This window comes from Physella acuta, unplaced genomic scaffold (genome assembly GCF_028476545.2).
Source record: "Physella acuta isolate Inbredline_101_S28 unplaced genomic scaffold, ASM2847654v3 ptg001494l, whole genome shotgun sequence".
Lineage (NCBI taxonomy): Eukaryota > Metazoa > Mollusca > Gastropoda > Physidae > Physella > Physella acuta.
In genome coordinates this window covers 11,301-31,671 of record NW_026733009.1, presented here as the reverse complement: position 1 = coordinate 31,671, position 20,371 = coordinate 11,301, and the positions used below count along the sequence as shown (strand labels likewise).

Genomic DNA, 20,371 nt, shown 5'->3' with positions numbered 1-20,371 from the left:
AAATGTTTTTTAATCAATCTCCAATAATTAACTTATTAAGGCACCACTATCCTTAAAGTGGTCGGAGGCGGAGATTTAAATAAACAAAAGATGGGTCTAATAAAAAATGAGATTTTAAGATGGGTCTAAATTTCTCATATTTGTTATCAGTCAAAATATATCATGTTTAGGGGATTGATTATTATATGCTATTGATGACTGCTAACTAATCACAATAATATAAGGGGGTGATAAACACATTGCCACATAGAATTATTTTAAAAAATCACTGCTTGAATTTTTAAGCTTTTATTACATTACAATACAAAAATAGATTACATTTAAAACAATATCTTTCATCAAATGAAATTTCATGAATTGGCTGAATCGGAAACACAATGAGACAGACAAACCCACCAGACAGACAAACCCATGAGACAGACAGACAACCAAACCCATGAGACAGACAGACAGTCTGATTGAGTATACCCTAACTGGGCAGACCACTGTTGTTTCTTTATAAATGCCATGGTACACATATTAAAAAGCCATGGTATTGTTGATTATGAAGGATTATCCTCTCTCATTAGTCTGGCAGACACACAATGTTTCTGTCTGTAGAGCTACTGGTTAAGTAAAGCTGACAACATCTCAATCTGTGGACACAAAAACTGACATCTCAATCTGTGGACACAAAAACTGACATCTCAATCTGTGGACACAAAAACTGACATCTCAATCTGTGGACACAAAAACTGACATCTCAATCTGTGGACACAAACACTGACAACATCTCAATCTGTGGACACAAACACTGACAATATCTCAATCTGTGGACACAAAAACTGACATCTCAATCTGTGGACACAAAAACTGACATCTCAATCTGTGGACACAAACACTGACATCTCAATCTGTGGACACAAAAACTGACATCTCAATCTGTGGACACAAACACTGACAACATCTCAATCTGTGGACACAAAAACTGACAACATCTCAATCTGTGGGCACAAAAACTGACAATATCTCAATCTGTGGACACAAAAACTGACATCTCAATCTGTGGACACAAACACTGACAACATCTCAATCTGTGGACACAAAAACTGACATCTCAATCTGTGGACACAAAAACTGACATCTCAATCTGTGGACACAAAAACTGACAACATCTCAATCTGTGGACACAAAAACTGACATCTCAATCTGTGGACACAAAAACTGACAACATCTCAATCTGTGGACACAAAAACTGACAACATCTCAATCTGTAGACACAAAAACTGACATCTCAATCTGTGGACACAAAAACTGACATCTCAATCAGTGGACACAAAAACTGACATCTCAATCTGTGGACACAAACACTGACAACATCTCAATCTGTGGACACAAAAACTGACATCTCAATCTGTGGACACAAACACTGACAACATCTCAATCTGTGGACACAAACACTGACAATATCTCAATCTGTGGACACAAAAACTGACATCTCAATCTGTGGACACAAAAACTGACATCTCAATCTGTGGACACAAAAACTGACATCTCAATCTGTGGACACAAACACTGACAACATCTCAATCTGTGGACACAAAAACTGACAACATCTCAATCTGTGGGCACAAAAACTGACAATATCTCAATCTGTGGACACAAAAACTGACATCTCAATCTGTGGACACAAACACTGACAACATCTCAATCTGTGGACACAAAAACTGACATCTCAATCTGTGGACACAAAAACTGACATCTCAATCTGTGGACACAAACACTGACAACATCTCAATCTGTGGACACAAACACTGACATCTCAATATGTGGACACAAAAACTGACATCTCAATCTGTGGACACAAAAACTGACAACATCTCAATCTGTAGACACAAAAACTGACATCTCAATCTGTGGACACAAAAACTGACATCTCAATCTGTGGACACAAAAACTGACATCTCAATCTGTGGACACAAAAACTGACAACATCTCAATCTGTGGACACAAACACTGACAACATCTCAATCTGTGGATACAAAAACTGACAATATCTCAATCTGTGGACACAAAAACTGACATTTCAATCTGTGGACACAAACACTGACAATGATAGAGTGATACAACTTGTTTGATACATACAAATATAGTGTTAAAGATGTTAACTCATTTGCTACTAATGCGACATGATGTGATGGACATTACTTCCTCTTACCTATTGTGATTCTGTCACATTATTTTCATGCAAAAAGCCCTTATACGCTATTTACGCTTACTAAATACAGTACAAGAGTTTGCAATTTTTTTTCTTAAACAACCAGAAGTTTCTAGCATTTTTTACAATTAATGTATACTTAATTTACTAAGTCGAGTTCCAGAGACATTTTTACACTTGTTTTCCCGTAAAACGGTCGCTTCGGCATTATGGCAGTTTTCAAATTGTTTTAAAGAATCAAATAGTAAAAGAGATTTTATATTACATTAGATATTTCAGCTATCAAAATTAGCAATCAGTATCTATTGTAAAATCGTATTTTTTCTAGATATTACAAATGATACTGAAGCACTCTATCACATACTCTAACCTCATTGTCGCATCACTATATTCACTCTAACCGATAAATATTATTAGAAAAACATGTTAAATTGCTTACTTTCTTCAAAATAGGCCTTAGACATTTCTTTATTTAATAAGTATATTTTGTGCCTTTTTAATAATTAAACACACCATAGACTTATTTTTAAAACAATTTCAAAGAAAAGTTATTGGATGTTACCTCCCTTAGCTTAGGATCTGGGGAAATGGTTTTGAGATAGCTTTAGTAGCAAATGAGGTAATAACAAACCTCTCTTTCTTTCTCAGTTTCTTCTTGAACCAACTTATTCAGGGCAGCTTGCATATCTTCCTGATGGAAAAAAACAAAAACCCAATAGTTCAAATACAACTGATCTAATGGACATTCAAACATTCTTTTAAATTTGAAGTAGAAAATGCCAGTTCTCAAACCTTGACTGCGTCATCCTCCAGCGTGGCTAGCTGATCTTCTTGGTGACTCCTCCTCTCTCTGATGTCCTCAAGCTGTTTTTCAAGTTCTTTCAGTTTTTCTAGCAGCTCAGCTGGGGTTAAAGCATCCGTTTATTTGATCTAACCAGTCTATATTTAAATCATTGTATCAAACAAACTCCATTTATTTGATCTAACCAGTCTATATTTAAATCATTGCATCAAACCATCCATTTATTTGATCTAACCAGTCTATATTTAAATCATTGTATCAAACCATCCATTTATTTGATCTAACCAGTCTATATTTAAATCATTGTATCAAACCATCCATTTATTTGATCTAACCAGTCTATATTTAAATCATTGTATCAAACCATCCATTTATTTGATCTAACCAGTCTATATTTAAATCATTGTATCAAACCATCCATTTATTTTATCTAACCAGTCTATATTTAAATCATTGTATCAAACCATCCGTTTATTTGATCTAACCAGTCTATATTTAAATCATTGTATCAAACCATCCATTTATTTGATCTAACCAGTCTATATTTAAATCATTGTATCAAACCATCCGTTTATTTGATCTAACCAGTCTATATTTAAATCATTGTATCAAACCATCCGTTTATTTGATCTAACCAGTCTATATTTAAATCATTGTATCAAACCATCCGTTTATTTGATCTAACCAGTCTATATTTAAATCATTGTATCAAACCATCCGTTTATTTGATCTAACCAGTCTATATTTAAATCATTGTATCAAACAAACTCAGTTTATTTTATCTAGCCAGTCTATATTTAAATCATTGTATCAAACAAACTCAGTTTATTTTATCTAGCCAGTCTATATTTAAATCATTGTATCAAACCATCCATTTATTTGATCTAACCAGTCTATATTTAAATCATTGTATCAAACCATCCATTTATTTGATCTAACCAGTCTATATTTAAATCATTGTATCAAACCATCCATTTATTTGATCTAACCAGTCTATATTTAAATCATTGTATCAAACAAACTCAGTTTATTTTATCTAGCCAGTCTATATTTAAATCATTGCATCAAACAAACTCTGTTTATTTTATCTAGCCAGTCTATATTTAAATCATTGCATCAAACAAACTCAGTTTATTTTATCTAGCCAGTATTGTGGAACTGTGTGGTTGTGTGTAGAGCTCTCAAGTGCTAACCTGAAAGTCTCAAGTTCGGATCTCTGTCCGGAATTGAGACTGCAGGATATCCCTGAGTCCATTTAGCACTGGTGGTTACCTGACTCACATGAGAAGAAGTAAAGACTGCTTGGCATAATGCCAAGATCAATTAACTAGCTATGATAATTTGTTTGTACCAGTTTCATGGTCAGTCATGTTGTCCAGATCAAATAACTAGCTATCATAATTTGTTTGTACCAGTTTCATGGTCAGTCATGTTGTCCAGATCAAATAACTAGCTATCATTTGTTTGTACCAGTTTCATGGTCAGTCATGTTGTCCAGATCAAATAACTAGCTATCATAATTTGTTTGTACCAGTTTCATGGTCAGTCATGTTGTCCAGATCAAATAACTAGCTATCATAATTTGTTTGTACCAGTTTCATGGTCAGTCATGTTGTCCAGATCAAATAACTAGCTATCATAATTTGTTTGTACCAGTTTCATGGTCAGTCATGTTGTCCAGATCAAATAACTAGCTATCATTTGTTTGTACCAGTTTCATGGTCAGTCATGTTGTCCAGATCAAATAACTAGCTATCATAATTTGTTTGTACCAGTTTCATGGTCAGTCATGTTGTCCAGATCAAATAACTAGCTATCATAATTTGTTTGTACCAGTTTCATGGTCAGTCATGTTGTCCAGATCAATTAACTAGCTATCATAATTTGTTTGTACCAGTTTCATGGTCAGTCATGTTGTCCAGATCAATTAACTAGCTATCATAATTTGTTTGTACCAGTTTCATGGTCAGTCATGTTGTCCAGATCAAATAACTAGCTATCATTTGTTTGTACCAGTTTCATGGTCAGTCATGTTGTCCAGATCAAATAACTAGCTATCATAATTTGTTTGTACCAGTTTCATGGTCAGTCATGTTGTCCAGATCAAATAACTAGCTATCATAATTTGTTTGTACCAGTTTCATGGTCAGTCATGTTGTCCAGATCAAATAACTAGCTATGATAATTTGTTTGTACCAGTTTCATGGTCAGTCATGTTGTCCAGATCAAATAACTAGCTATCATAATTTGTTTGTACCAGTTTCATGGTCAGTCATGTTGTCCAGATCAAATAACTAGCTATCATTTGTTTGTACCAGTTTCATGGTCAGTCATGTTGTCCAGATCAAATAACTAGCTATGATAATTTGTTTGTACCAGTTTCATGGTCAGTCATGTTGTCCAGATCAAATAACTAGCTATGATAATTTGTTTGTACCAGTTTCATGGTCAGTCATGTTGTCCAGATCAAATAACTAGCTATCATTTGTTTGTACCAGTTTCATGGTCAGTCATGTTGTCCAGATCAAATAACTAGCTATGATAATTTGTTTGTACCAGTTTCATGGTCAGTCATGTTGTCCAGATCTAGTAACTAGCTATCATTTGTTTGTACCAGTTTCATGGTCAGTCATGTTGTCCAGATCTAGTAACTAGCTATCATTTGTTTGTACCAGTTTCATGGTCAGTCATGTTGTCCAGATCAAATAACTAGCTATCATTTGTTTGTACCAGTTTCATGGTCAGTCATGTTGTCCAGATCAATTAACTAGCTATCATAATTTGTTTGTACCAGTTTCATGGTCAGTCATGTTGTCCAGATCAAATAACTAGCTATCATTTGTTTGTACCAGTTTCATGGTCAGTCATGCTGTCCAGATCTAGTAACTAGCTATGATAATTTGTTTGTACCAGTTTCATGGTCAGTCATGTTGTCCAGATCTAGTAACTAGCTATCATAATTTGTTTGTACCAGTTTCATGGTCAGTCATGTTGTCCAGATCTAGTAACTAGCTATCATTTGTTTGTACCAGTTTCATGGTCAGTCATGTTGTCCAGATCTAGTAACTAGCTATCATTGTACCAGTTTCATGGTCAGTCATGCCGGTCCCTTCCAGCCTGTCTCCTGTGCCAGCCTTGGGTGTGTTGGGTCCTCTGGACATGTCCTCTTCACCACTGTCCATGATGTTCACATCCTTCTCATCATCATCATCTTCCTCAGAGGAACTTATATCCCCAAAAAAGGAAGCTGTTCAATAACAAGTTATCCATGTTATAAATATAGTAACAACTGGTATATTTACTATGTGCTGTATTTACTATATACTGATATGTACAGACTAACATTCCAACATTGACAATAAACTAACATACCAACATTGACAATAAACTAACATACCAACATTGACAACTAATGTACCAACATTGACAATAAACTAACGTACCAACATTGACAATAAACTAACATACCAACATTGACAATAAACTAACGTACCAACATTGACAATAAACTAACATACCAACATTGACAATAAACTAACGTACCAACATTGACAATAAACAAACATACCAACATTGACAATAAACTAACATACCAACATTGACATAAACTAACATACCAACATTGACAATAAACTAACATACCAACATTGACAACTAATGTACCAACATTGACAATAAACTAACATACCAACATTGACAATAAACTAACATACCAACATTGACAATAAACTAACATACCAACATTGACAATAAACTAACATACCAACATTGACAACTAATGTACCAACATTGACAATAAACTAACATACCAACATTGACAACTAATGTACCAACATTGACAATAAACTAACATACCAACATTGACAACTAACATACCAACATTGACAATAAACTAACATACCAACATTGACAATAAACTAACATACCAACATTGACAATAAACTAACATACCAACATTGACAACTAATGTACCAACATTGACAATAAACTAACATACCAACATTGACAACTAATGTACCAACATTGACAATAAACTAACATACCAACATTGACAACTAACATACCAACAATGACAACTAACATACCAACATTGACAATAAACTAACATACCAACATTGACAACTAATGTACCAACATTGACAATAAACTAACATACCAACATTGACAACTAACATACCAACAATGACAACTAACATACCAACATTGACAATAAACTAACATACCAACATTGACAACTAATGTACCAACATTGACAATAAACTAACATACCAACATTGACAACTAACATACCAACATCCATGGATGTTTGTGTCTCACTTCTCAGAAGATGTGTCTTAGAACCACCAGCTGCTGCAGTCTGCTCAAATATCAAAATAATGGTAAATCTAACTGGTGAAACTTTTACACCGGATGAAACTTTTACACCTGGTGAAACTTTTACACCTGGTGAAACTTTTACACCTGATGAAACTTTTACACCTGGTGAAACTTTTACACCTGATGAAACTTTTACACCTAATGAAACTTTTACACCTGATGAAACTTTTACACCTGATGAAACTTTTACACCTGGTGAAACTTTTACACCTGGTGAAACTTTTACACCTGATGAAACTTTTACACCTGATGAAACTTTTACACCTGATGAAACTTTTACACCTGATGAAACTTTTACACCTGATGAAACTTTTACACCTGATGAAACTTTTACACCTGATGAAACTTTTACACCTGATGAAACTTTTACACCTGATGAAACTTTTACACCTGATGAAACTTTTACACCTGATGAAACTTTTACACCTGATGAAACTTTTACACCTGATGAAATGTTTACACCTGAGCAACAATCAAAGACACACCTGTGAAGTCCCTGAGTCAGATAGAGACTTTTCATCATCTACAATAATCTCAAACTTTACATCAATAGCTTCAGAATCATAGCGGAAGAGACGCCTTACTTCCTTTTCTACTTCAGGTTGATCCATGTACTAAACAAAATATTTTTTGTAAGATAATCTAAACAAACGGTAAGCTTTTAAAAAATCTTTAACTTCAACTATTACAAACATTAGAAAAAGTAACCATTCAAAAATCTTTAACTTCAACTATTACAAACATTAGAAAAAGTAACCATTCAAAAATCTTTAACTTCAACTATTACAAACATTAGAAAAAGTAACCATTCAAAAATCTTTAACTTCAACTATTACAAACATTAGAAAAAGTAACCATTCAAACCTCAAAGACAAAATATAAACGGATAAAATTTCTGCAGATCAAATTTTCTACAGAGCTAAACTCTGAGGCATTGTAAAACTAAAATAGAATGTTAATATTTATGTTTTATTATAATCATGAATAAAAAGACTGGCTTTTAAACTGGATCAGATCAAACAAGACAATCATCTGGCACTCATCCATCTCAGCTCTAGTAGTTGTAACCATTGGAACCAAATTAGATACTCAATATAGATTTATTTAACAGCATTTGATATTCTTCTTATCAAAGCAGCACTAATCAACAATGTTCAAATTACTTACCAAAATTTGAATTCTAAGACTGGACCATGCCCACACAAACATTGCATGGCAACTAAAAAACATGTCAAATCTCTTTCAACTAGGAACATCTTTTATCAATAGTTTAAAATTAGCGTGTACCTTTTTTTTAAGAGTCTTTCGGAATCTTCTTTTCCTGACATTTTTTAAGGGTGGTGTGACTGTCAAAGTGTAAATGAAAAACATTTTAATGATGGAAAAATAGCACTGTATACAAATATATTCATGCATGCTAAACGTATTTACTTCCATGATTCCAGGCATACTTCTTGTCTTTGTCTTTTTTACGAGGACTTTCAGTTTCATCTTGTGTCCAATCCTCTTCTGTCTTACATAACAGCATCTGAGGAAGCAATTATGTGACCATACAAACATTTTTTCTGGTCACACTAGCTATAATCCTAATATATAAAAGATTATGTGCGCACTTCTCTCTCTGTCTGTCTGGATGGCCCAAGCCTAAGAGATCAGTACCTTCAGCCATATATGGAGAACTTAAAGATACGGACTTTTGTTGAAAATAATATGGTGGCTGTTTTAAATGTATAAATTAAATTTCATTTAAAGAAAGAAAATAAAAATAAAGCAATATTCGAATGTAGAAACACATTTTTAATTATGCAACCGGAAAAGTGTTTATTGTTGTGACAAGAACGCAATTAACAATGACGTCACATGATTAAACTACAGAAAGTACACAAAACTAATGGCGCCATCTTCTAATTATAGAATATGAAAAAAATGAACTTTCATTCAACTTTGATTTAGATGTAGATTCTATATATCTACTTATCAAGGCGTACGCCATGAAATGTAAACAATTTTCTGGGTCAAACTTATACAAATTACTTTAAAAAACCACATAATGACAATTGAATAGCCTGGTTTTTACCGGAATCATTTAAGTCTCTTAATCAGTTTGTGCTTTCAACATGGTGTTGTGTTGACTAATAATGTATATAATTTGGTTTTATTTTTCTAATAGGTATTGGTAGCTTATGTTATTTTAAATGTGTCGGCTTTTTAGCTATTTAGTTATTTCTTTGCTTTGTCACTAATATTGTTCAACGTGTAGTAAAGCACATGGCATTTTTACAAATAACTATTTTATAAACTATTTTTTCCAAATAAATATAATAGTAAAAATATATAGGTCTATACTATAAGTATAATTCACATGAAACGGGCACGCCTGGTTAGTATTTCATAAACGTCAAAGTCAGTAAAAAAAAACAGGAAAATTAAACTGTACTATCGTAAGAAATTTGAATAGTGTATTAAGTATTTTATTTCTACGTCTGTAGCTCAATTTCATCTAAAGGTTAGCTAATCCATTTAATTCTAGACTTGAATGGTCTCACATGTAATTTCAGTGATCCAAGTGTACCAAAACAAACAGGTTGAAACACGTACACGTAATTTACCTGACAAATGTCAGCTGTTTTGTAAAAGGTTTTCTTATCAACTGTTTTTAGAGATTCAACGATTGTAGGCAGATCAAGCAGCTGTTGAAATATAAAAAATTGATTTGAACATTTTCTATTTTGTCTCTCACTTGAATCATTTATTTGTTATAGTTGCCATAGTAAAGACATCCAACAAAAAGACCACCCTCATTTTAGATTATTGACAAACTTATATAATGGTTCCAACGATATATAGTCCTACAAGAGTAAAAATTGGTTATTAGTATTGTTGTACACTTACCATTTGGTATTTTTTTACCCTTTTGCAATAATGTCTGTTTTATTAAAACGTGTATGCTACATATATAGTTGACCCCAGTGTAGGTATAAATACCATGCTCTATTTACATGCTGGATGCGTTTTATATAAAAAAAAATTTAATGTTTGTTTTTAATGTTAAATTCTCATGGGCCAATTGGACCTGAACCCCTGCCCCCTTCCCCCAACCCCAGTACACTCCATCCACAAAAGTCAACTTCTTTAGACCCCCCCTCCCCCCATCCCCTGGTAAACATAAATGGATGATCCCATTTGTTTGGTGACAACAAGAAATAGGTCAAGGATAGGAGTTACGCTAGATTAGCATAGGTAATCCCTTGTGAGAAGATTCGAGCAAATGAAAAGACATATAGCCTGACTGATGGGGAAACTGAGATGGCCAGTGACAGAAAGTTGAGCAAAAGTTCACCTTACAAGTTGAGCAAAAGTTCACCTTACAAGTTGAGCAAAAGTTCACCTTACAAGTTGAGCAAAAGTTCACCTTACAAGTTGAGCAAAAGTTCACCTTACAAGTTGAGCAAAAGTTCACCTTAAAAGTTGAGCAAAAGTTCACCTTACAAGTTGAGCAAAAGTTCACCTTACAAGTTGAGCAAAAGTTCACCTTACAAGATGAGCAAAAGTTCACCTTACAAGTTGAGCAAAAGTTCACCTTACAAGTTGAGCAAAAGTTCACCTTACAAGTTGAGCAAAAGTTCACCTTACAAGTTGAGCAAAAGTTCACCTTACAAGTTGAGCAAAAGTTCACCTTACAAGTTGAGCAAAAGTTCACCTTACAAGTTGAGCAAAAGTTCACCTTACAAGTTGAGCAAAAGTTCACCTTGCAAGTTGAGCAAAAGTTCACCTTGCAAGTTGAGCAAAAGTTCACCTTGCAAGTTGAGCAAAAGTTCACCTTGCAAGTTGAGCAAAAGTTCACCTTGCAAGTTGAGCAAAAGTTCACCTTACAAGTTGAGCAAAAGTTCACCTTGCAAGTTGAGCAAAAGTTCACCTTACAAGTTGAGCAAAAGTTCACCTTACAAGTTGAGCAAAAGTTCACCTTACAAGTTGAGCTGAGAAGTTGGCTCTGTTAAGCAGGAGATAGCAGTAGGAGAAGGCAGTCAAAAATCAGAGTCAGGTAGTCAAGCAGTAGTGATGGAGGGAGATTGATGATAGTTGAGATTCTAGTAGGAAACAAATAGTTGATAGGAAACAGTGATTTAAAGAAAAGTAGATAGTGATGTGCTTGTTTTCTGTAAATAATCAATAAACTGTTAATGTTTTTAAATTTGGAATAGGTGTTGTCTGTTTATACTTTAGAAAGTAACAGGCAATCACCTGTCATCACAATTGGTGAATGTTTATTAATATATATTCCCTCTCACCACAAATATTTATTAATATATATTCCCTCTCAATACAAATATTTATTAATATATATTCCCTCTCTATACAAATATTTATTAATATATATTCCCTCTCACCACAAATATTTATTAATATATATTCCCTCTCACCACAAATATTTATTAATATATATTCCCTCTCAATACAAATATTTATTAATATATATTCCCTCTCACCACAAATATTTATTAATATATATTCCCTCTCACCACAAATATTTATTAATATATATTCCCTCTCAATACAAATATTTATTAATATATATTCCCTCTCACCACAAATATTTATTAATATACATTCCCTCTCAACTCTCACCACAAATATTTATTAATATATATTCCCTCTCAATACAAATATTTATTAATATATATTCCCTCTCACCACAAATCCATAGAACTACGGGGGGATCATTTTTTGGTAAGAATTTGTGTAATAGATTACTCTATGTACAGAAACTGTTTGGCTGATGCAAAAACAACTGTTCTTGATGAGTAAAATATTTTCTTTCTACCTTTTAACAAACTGAGAACTATACCTTAGCAAAAAAAATATCACCACCATATCTAACACGTCCATGCCTCATATCTGGATCCATTTCAATGCTAAGCTTATCCCTTAGCTGAACATTTGAGGATTCTTTAAGATCTTCGTGCAGTTGCAGCGCAGCATCCTACCATAAAGAATACAATCATTTTAAAATAAAAGATATAGCCTATACATTTATGTGCATAGGGGTCATCCATAAATGACGTCACACTTTTTTTGGACACTTTTTACCTCCCCCCCCCCCTCACCTCGGTCAAACGTCTTGTCAGAACTCTGTCAACATAGAGTATTTCAATCAATTTTTATTTCAATTTATTAAAACAGTTTTCTAAAACGCGAAATAATGTCTAAAATATGTTTTCTAACATTGTTTTTTTTTTAATAATGCAAAAGTGTGACGTCACAAAATCTGATACTTGTAAATATTGTAAGTATACAAGGAAACTGAAACAGGTGCTGAAGGGAGATAAATTGTTTTTCCCTGCCTTTTTCTTTCCAATTCGATTTATTAGTTTTTTGTATTAATTTTTTTTTTTAAACGAAACAAACTTTGACGAAATGGGACAGCGGAACAGGACACGATATTTTGCTAAAATGCCGAACAATTTCGCTTTTGGCGGGACGGTAGGCATGTCTGCATATGTATACATAGATGTGTTTTTTTTCACTTTGCCCTGCATAAAAAAGGTCAATAGGTCAAAGCTAGGCTGACTGACAATCAAGATCATCTAATAGACTTGAGTTCTGAACCTAGATTTATGAGATATGGTAAGCCACAATGTCTAATGATCTTTGTTCAATTTTTAGTATTTTAGCAATATTTTATATTTAAAATAGAAAAGTGCACAATCTTTCTAATCATGGTTTGAAAAAGTAGACCTAATAAGTTTATATATATTGCAACACTTGAAATGTGTCTACAGAAAGAAGACTGGGTACATCTTAGGCTGCCAGTGCAGACATGCCTACCCCTTTCAGCCAAAAGTAGGAACAGTCATGCCTAAAAAGAGGAATTTGTAGCCAAATAGAGGAACATACGCACGGAAGCTACTTTACTAAATCAAAAATAAAAATAATTAAATAAATATTACTCTAATGACATTAGTAGGCTTCTAGTCATATATAACTAGTCTCTAGGCTACATTTAAATACTGCTTATTAATGTAAATTTTTTTTTTAAAGTTAACCAGTAACCTAAGCCCCCCCCCCCCCTAATAAAAACCATAGCTGTGACATAACATTATTGATTTGATTATTTATGCCTTGCTATGTTCTAGGCTTTATTAATATGAATAATAAATGCTGAAGGCTTCATCATATGTAATATATAAGTTAAGAGCAAAGACCCTTGATCTACGAAGTAAAATTCCTAGTTACTTCTTACTAAGTTCTTCATAATAGTAGTTACTAGTTAAGTTACAACTTACAAGATAGATCAGTGCTCACTATTTCAGTATCAACTAGTAGATCTAGTTACAATTCTAGATCTAGTAGTAGTAGATATACTAGCTAGATCTAGTATTAGATGATACTTGTAAATATTGTAAGTAAACTAGGAAACAGAAATGTATGCCAAAGGGAGATAATCGTTTTTCCCTCCCTTTTTTCAATTCACTTTATTACCTTTCTTTAGTAAATTTTTTTTAAAAAAAAAAACGGAACAAACTTAGTCAAAATCGGAATGACGGAACAAATTACTTTTTTAGGTGAAAAAGCGGGATGGTTCCGATTTTGGCGGGACAGTAGTCATGTCTGGGCTGCACACCCACAAAAGTTTATGATGACTAAAGCTTTAGGTATTCTGATAGATTTATCTAAACTGAGCTTTGGTAAAATCAATAAATGTTATCTTAATTATTTTTTCTCTATAGGGCCTATATATAAAAATAAAAGTATGTTTGTTTGCTTTTTATCGATTATTACACCTTTTATGATACTGCCATGATACTTTGGAAAATCGATGAGAATAATTCTGGGAAGGTTTCCATGATTAAAAATAAATAATTCAAATTCAGTGGGGGGGTTAAGGGTTGGCATGGTCAAATCGGTAAAGCTCATGGTTGATAAACTGAACAGTCTTGAATTCGATCCCCTCAGGCAGATGAGGCTCAGCAGCTGGGGACAGCCATTCTTCAAGGAGAAACAACTCCGAAATTATGCAACTGCTGCCTTGTAGTTTGTTCTTGGTTGGACACAAATTAAAAAAGAAACGCAGGCTGATATTGGAGTCAACGGCCTAAATGGCGAATAACAAGTTGACAAGTATATTTAATTATGTTGGAGGGAATTTCTTCCAACACTAAAATTAAGAACGCAGAGAAGATGAAGGTTTAGCGCCAAGAGTTCCTCAGCAGATATCTCAGCACCTGGGATTTGTTGAGTTTTGACATCCTGAACAAGGGATCAGGGGAACTACTTCAGTGAGTCAACTGTCAAATCTGACCCCACCTGCTCCCCCCCCCCCCCCCATACACCACACCCCCAACCCTTATACATTGTTCCAGCATCGTTAATCATGTCTCTTTATTTGGATATGGCATTTATTTAGGCGAGACATGTTTTCACTCTCTAGTGAAATCCTATGTTCTGCTACTGTCTTTTTTGTCAAGTCTTTATCCACACTGTTGAAACGCATATTGTACCTGTAATTGTCTTTAATTTGTGTTGTGAGGATACTAACACTACCCGTTTTTTTACTATCTAATACTATGCATAAAACCTTACTGCAGCTATTTTCTTCTATTATTTTCTTTAGTTAGACAGCAGACGTGTCATGGAGTACTTGACTTTATCATCAGCCATAAATCTATATTTAATTTAGAAATTTAGAAATCTAGATAGTGAAATAAGCCAAAAAGAAATTCTTGATTAATCTAGAAATCTAGGTATACAAACCTGAGGTAACCTTAATATAAACTGTTGTTCTAAATCAAATGATTCTGGGTTACATGACAAAGGAGGCTCTTTCTTTTTTGTTTTACTTGACATTTTTTGTGATTCAGTTCAGTGTTCACCACGTTAAGGTCAAGGAACTAATCACTTAATCACTGAAAGAGTAAAACAATTTTACTTAGTAAAGAATAAAGAGTTTAGCCAAGTACTTGATCTATAGTCTAGTAGTAGTTACTAGATCTAAGTAAGTAGAGTTTAGTTAAAGTTTGTAGCATATACTTATAAGAATAAGTCATTCAAGTATTACTTAATAATAATAGTAGTAATATTAAGTAAGAAGTATTAAATTAGATCTAGATCTAGTCTCGTACTAAGTGTAGTGTAGTTTACTCGTAGACCTGCTTAAAAAGTAAGTCTAGAGTGACAATCTACTAAGAGCTAACTGTAACCACTATTAACGAACACATCACTGACTCACTAAATCAAAATCAGACAAAATCTAGATGTAACTCAAACAATGTAATGTTGAGTTTCGGTAACTAAAGTTATGGTAAACCATGGTTTATTTGACCATTGGGTAATCTATGGGTAATCTATTGTTTTAGGTACATTAAATCGGCCGAAGCTAGTAATGTGAAAAAAAGTTGCCTCATTGTTAAGGCTTTAACAGAAGTATATTGTAATATATTTGTGTCAAATATTATAGATACCTGAATAATAAACCAAAATCAATGGCTACATATATCAATATACGCCAGAAATTAACTTTAAACAGCAGTGTTTGCTTGCAAGATTTGCTAAATAAACAGCGACCATTTGTAAATTAGAGTAGTTTCCCCTGAATCTCGCACTTTAATCTTACAAAAAACTCAAACAAGATGGCAGCTAAAGTAAATGAGCTTGGTTGTGTCTGATGAAAACATCGCTATCGCTAGTCTTTATTTATTACTAAAAAGTTTTTATACTTATACAATTGTTTAAAAACAGGTACATGAATGAAACCTTGAAACATTTTTGTAACTTTCAAAGTAAGCATAAATCCTCCTGAAAATGTGAAATAATTACTAAAATGGTATGAGTCACCTTTTTTTCACATTACTAGTCTCGGACGATTTTACGTACCTAAAACGATAGATTAGCGACCATTGAAATATAAATAAAGTGAAAGTCGATTGAAGTAAATTAATGTTTTAATTTTTTAAGTTTAATCGACAAAAGGAAACAGGAATACATATAATAGTAGATTTAAATTAGTAGATCTAAAAATTATATAATACTATATAGGCCTATAAGCTAAATAATAAAATAATAAAGTCAAATATAATTTGTTTAACGTTTTTGGCTTGCAGCGGATTTGCGACCATTAAGTAATTACTACTAATTAGATCTAGATCTAGCTAGCTGCTAGGCCAATTAAAACAATATAGATTTTGAAAATAGTAAAAATGATTACAAAATGTACAAATGATTAGGCCTTACAAAAATTAAAATAGTACAAGTACAAGCGACTAGAAACAGTGTTCGTACCCTACTTTGAAAATGTTATACCATTCCGGAAAAATAACTGACGCTACACTAAGATTTTACCTGGGTAGAACTCCATTTTAGCGTATTGCCGTATTTTATTCGCTGCTTCACGTTCACCTCCGGTTGAGCGTACCACAGAAACACACAAAAACGTTAGGAAAACACTAGGATTAGATTAGAATAATTTAGAGATGATACTGAATCATGATGATATAGATTATTAGATTATATAGATTCTAGATCTACTTATTTTTTTAAGAATGTATTTAATTAGAAAAGGTAAAAATATTATAAGCATTAGGCTACAGTTCCAACAACCTAAAACGATAGATTACCAAAAAGTTAAATCTAGACTCTAGATTCCGATCTAAAAATACAAATAGTTGGCCTACACATTCAATATTCCAAATTTTCTCAAGTTTTGACAAAATTAATTTAAAAAACTAAAGTAAAGGCCAACATAAAAAAATAAATATTAATAAAGAAATAGGCCTAGTGTTTTTCTAACTTAGATCTAGTTGTTGTGGGTTTCTGAATAAAATACGCTCAACTGGAGGTGAACATGAAGCGGGGAATAAAAAACGCTGTAATCGATCGTTTTAGGTACGTAAAATCGCCTGCGATTAGTAATGTGAAGAACAGGCGACTCCTTAAATTTTAATAATTATTTCACATTTTGAGGAGGATTTATGTTTAGAAAAATACAAATGTTTCCTTGTTTCATTTATGTAGGCCTACCTGTTTTTAAAAGAGATTCTAGATCTAGACTAGATCTAGATATAGATCTAGATCTAGTAGTTTAGTAGCCATCTTGTTTAAGTTTTTTGGTGATTAGCTAGATTTCTAGAGATTCAGGGGAAACCACTCTAATTTACAGAAGACCACTGTTTTGTATCATACGCCGCTATTTAGTTGTTTTATTTTCTACTTTTCAGTAATTCATAATTTGTGAATTCGACAGTAACAATGCTGCCACTGAAAGTATTTGCTTTAACCCTTTATTTACAGAATTAGGTATGAAATTTCTTTCTTAAACAATGTATTTATCATATTGCTTTTGGCACATTTAAAGCATATGTCTTATATGTAACCCCCCCCCCCCCTCGAACGAAATGGAATTTATATAAAAAACATATACTTTTACTAGTGTCCGCCCTCACACCCCGGCAAATGTTGACCACCTTCCCCCCGAAAATTTCAAGTGCCCCCCCCCCCCCGGAGAAAAAAGTCTGGAAGAAACACTGATCTATTAGGGGTCATCCATTAATGACGTCACGCTATTTCTGACGATTTTTACATCCCCCCTCACCTCCGTCATACATCGTTACAAAAGGCCACCCCCCCCCTAAATGACGTCACACCTCAGTCTACAACCCCCCTCAAAATTGCAGTTGAATTTTTCTTAAAACATCGATATTTTTTCCAAAATCTTGTCTGAACTCTATCAAAATAGAGTATTTTAATTATTACAATTAATTAAAACAGCTTTCTAAAAAGCGAAATAACGTCTAAAATTCGTTTTCCAACATTGCTTTTTACTTTCTCGTATATACGAAGTATAGAGAAAGTCTTGTAATCGTGCAAAAAAAAAAAATCGAGATTTTTGCAAATCTCGACGTTTTACATCTCACTGATACGGAAAAACATAATTTTGCAATCTTGTCCGTATGTCTGTGTGTCTGTGTGTGTGTGTGTCCGTGTGTAAACACGATAACTTGAGTACCGTTACAGCTAGGTTGATGAAATTTCATATACAAGTATTTTATCAAAATCGTAGATCCGTATCAACTTTTGAGCGATTTCCGATAACCGGAAGTGGTACTTTTTCTACTTTGAATTTTTCAAAAGCCTATAACTTGAGTACTATTTCAGATAGATAAATGAAATTTCACATGTAAGTAAAAGATCTAATTCTCTACATTCTGTTAAATTTTGAGTAATTTCCGTTGACCGGAAGTAGTAATTTACGCTACTTCCGATTTCTCAAAAAACTAATGTAAATTTCTAAAGTACTAATAATATTGCGCACTATTATGCGCTTTTTTTATTTCGCGTTCACTTGGTGTGCAATTAATTTGTCTACGAGATTTTATTCTATTTTTAAAACTTTAAGTATTTAAAATGGATTAAAAATCATGTCTATAGCCCGAGTTCCCATCCCCTGTTATTTTATATAAAAATATTCGAGAAAGTTTAGGGGAGATCACTCCCGGTTTATTTTATAATCATAATGCAAAAGTGTTACGTCGCACAATCTGAACCACCACCCCCCTCTCCCTCATCACACACCGTCACAAAATTACGGACCCCCCCCTCCCCTAGGAGTGTGACGTCATATATGGATGACCCCCTTAGGCTAAAGAGTCATTCAGCCAAGTTTATTGTTCGGCCCTTTTCAGTTTTCCTCCTAGATCTAGTCTAGATCTAGTCTAGGATCTAAAAATAAAATCCAGTACAGAACTCTTTTGTGTGTGTAGTATAAAAGTGCTTGGTCCTCAAAATGTAAATAAATAGTTAAAGGCAGTCAATAGTAGTTGTTACTAATCTAGACCTAATCACGTCACCACATTTAAGACGAAAACAAACAGAGCGAAACCTAAATAAAACATTTTAACATACAGATCGAATGACTGGTAAACTACCATATATCTAGGGTGAGATCTAGATATATATTTACTTACTTTTTGTTGTTAATGTTTGTAGATCTAGCTAGTAGCTAGGTAGTAGAATAGTAGAATCTAGTAGTAGTGTTGTACTGTGTAGTAGGCCAAGTGGCAATATTAGTAGGGCCTACCTACGAATTTCGATCAATTTTACTAAAATAGTAAAAATACTAAAATTGAATAGCTAAATTTTTTTAGCTTGAATCTAGTCTAGATCTAGATCTAGATCTATTCAAAATCAATCTTAGTAAGTTCTTAGCCTGGGCCTATCTATACTATAAACTATATCTAAGTATAATAATATTAGGTAATCTATCGTTTTGGGTACGTAAAATCGCCCGCGGCTATTTATGTACGAAAACGTTACCTCATTGTCAAGGCTTTAATAGAAGTATATTGTCATACTTTTGTGTCAAATATTATAGATAAATGAATAATAAACCTAAATCAATGGCTAAATATATCGATATAGGCCAGAAATTAACTTTAAACAGCAGTGTCTGAGAGCAAGATTTGCTATATAAACAGCAGCCATTTGTAAAATAGAGTGGCTTCCCCCTGAATCTGGCGCTAAAGCTTATAAAAATAAAACTTAGACAAGATGGCTGCTATAGTAAATGAGCATGGTTGCATCTGTTGGAAACATCGCTAGTCTTCATTTATTACGGAAAAGTTTTAATTCAATTGTTTAAAAACAGGTACATAAATGAATCAAGGAAACATTTTTGAATTTTTAAAACATAAATCCTCCTCAAAATGTGAAATAATTATTAAAATTTAAGGAGTCACCTGTTTTTCACATTACAAATCGCGGGCGATTTTACGTACCCAAAACGATAGATTACCTAATATTATTATTAAACTTATAGATCTAGGCCTAATTATTAATTAACTATTATTATTTATTAAGTTAATAGTATTACTATTAACTAATCATAATCTCAAAATATAATATAACAAACAACTTTTGATGTTGTTTCAGATTAAAAAACAACTAAACAAACATTAGTCATTAGTTAGATCTAGTAGTTAGACTTAGATAATAATAGATATTAA

At 33.1% G+C, this 20,371-nt stretch overlaps 1 protein-coding gene across 7 annotated transcripts; it reads right to left on the bottom strand.

Moving 5' to 3' along the window:
• Positions 1–272: 272 nt before the first annotated feature.
• On the bottom strand, positions 273–20,158 carry LOC131928380 (transcription initiation factor TFIID subunit 7). 7 transcript variants are annotated; one of them, XM_059284390.1, is made up of 13 exons: positions 17,391–17,502; positions 16,713–16,816; positions 15,129–15,280; positions 12,223–12,357; positions 9,986–10,066; positions 8,808–8,904; positions 8,664–8,722; positions 7,862–7,990; positions 7,290–7,356; positions 6,082–6,246; positions 2,990–3,099; positions 2,829–2,888; positions 273–635 (listed from the first exon to the last, which is right to left on the bottom strand). In XM_059284390.1, exons 3-13 carry the CDS (start codon positions 15,219–15,221, stop codon positions 603–605), a joined length of 1,029 nt encoding a protein of 342 aa, XP_059140373.1. In that variant the 5' UTR covers positions 15,222–15,280; positions 16,713–16,816; positions 17,391–17,502; the 3' UTR covers positions 273–602. The 7 variants fall into 7 exon arrangements, with proteins under 7 accessions (XP_059140373.1, XP_059140374.1, XP_059140371.1 ...); XM_059284391.1 differs by lacking the exon at positions 16,713–16,816 and adding an exon at positions 15,836–15,993 and having other exon boundaries at positions 17,391–17,498; XM_059284388.1 differs by lacking the exon at positions 16,713–16,816 and adding an exon at positions 15,836–16,035 and having other exon boundaries at positions 17,391–17,488.
• Between the last annotated feature and the right edge of the window lie 213 nt (positions 20,159–20,371).

Bases quoted from the DNA above. Each gene is read 5' to 3' on its own strand.
- LOC131928380 (XM_059284395.1), bottom strand. From the start codon at position 15,221: ATGTCAAGTAAAACAAAAAAGAAAGAGCCTCCTTTGTCATGTAACCCA. The intron at 10,067-12,222 runs GTATAGTTCTCA...ATATTTCAACAG, and splicing joins GTGATATTTTTTTTGCTAAG to CTGCTTGATCTGCCTACAAT. The intron at 7,357-7,861 runs GTGTGTCTTTGA...ATATTTGAGCAG, and splicing joins CTGACTCAGGGACTTCACAG to ACTGCAGCAGCTGGTGGTTC.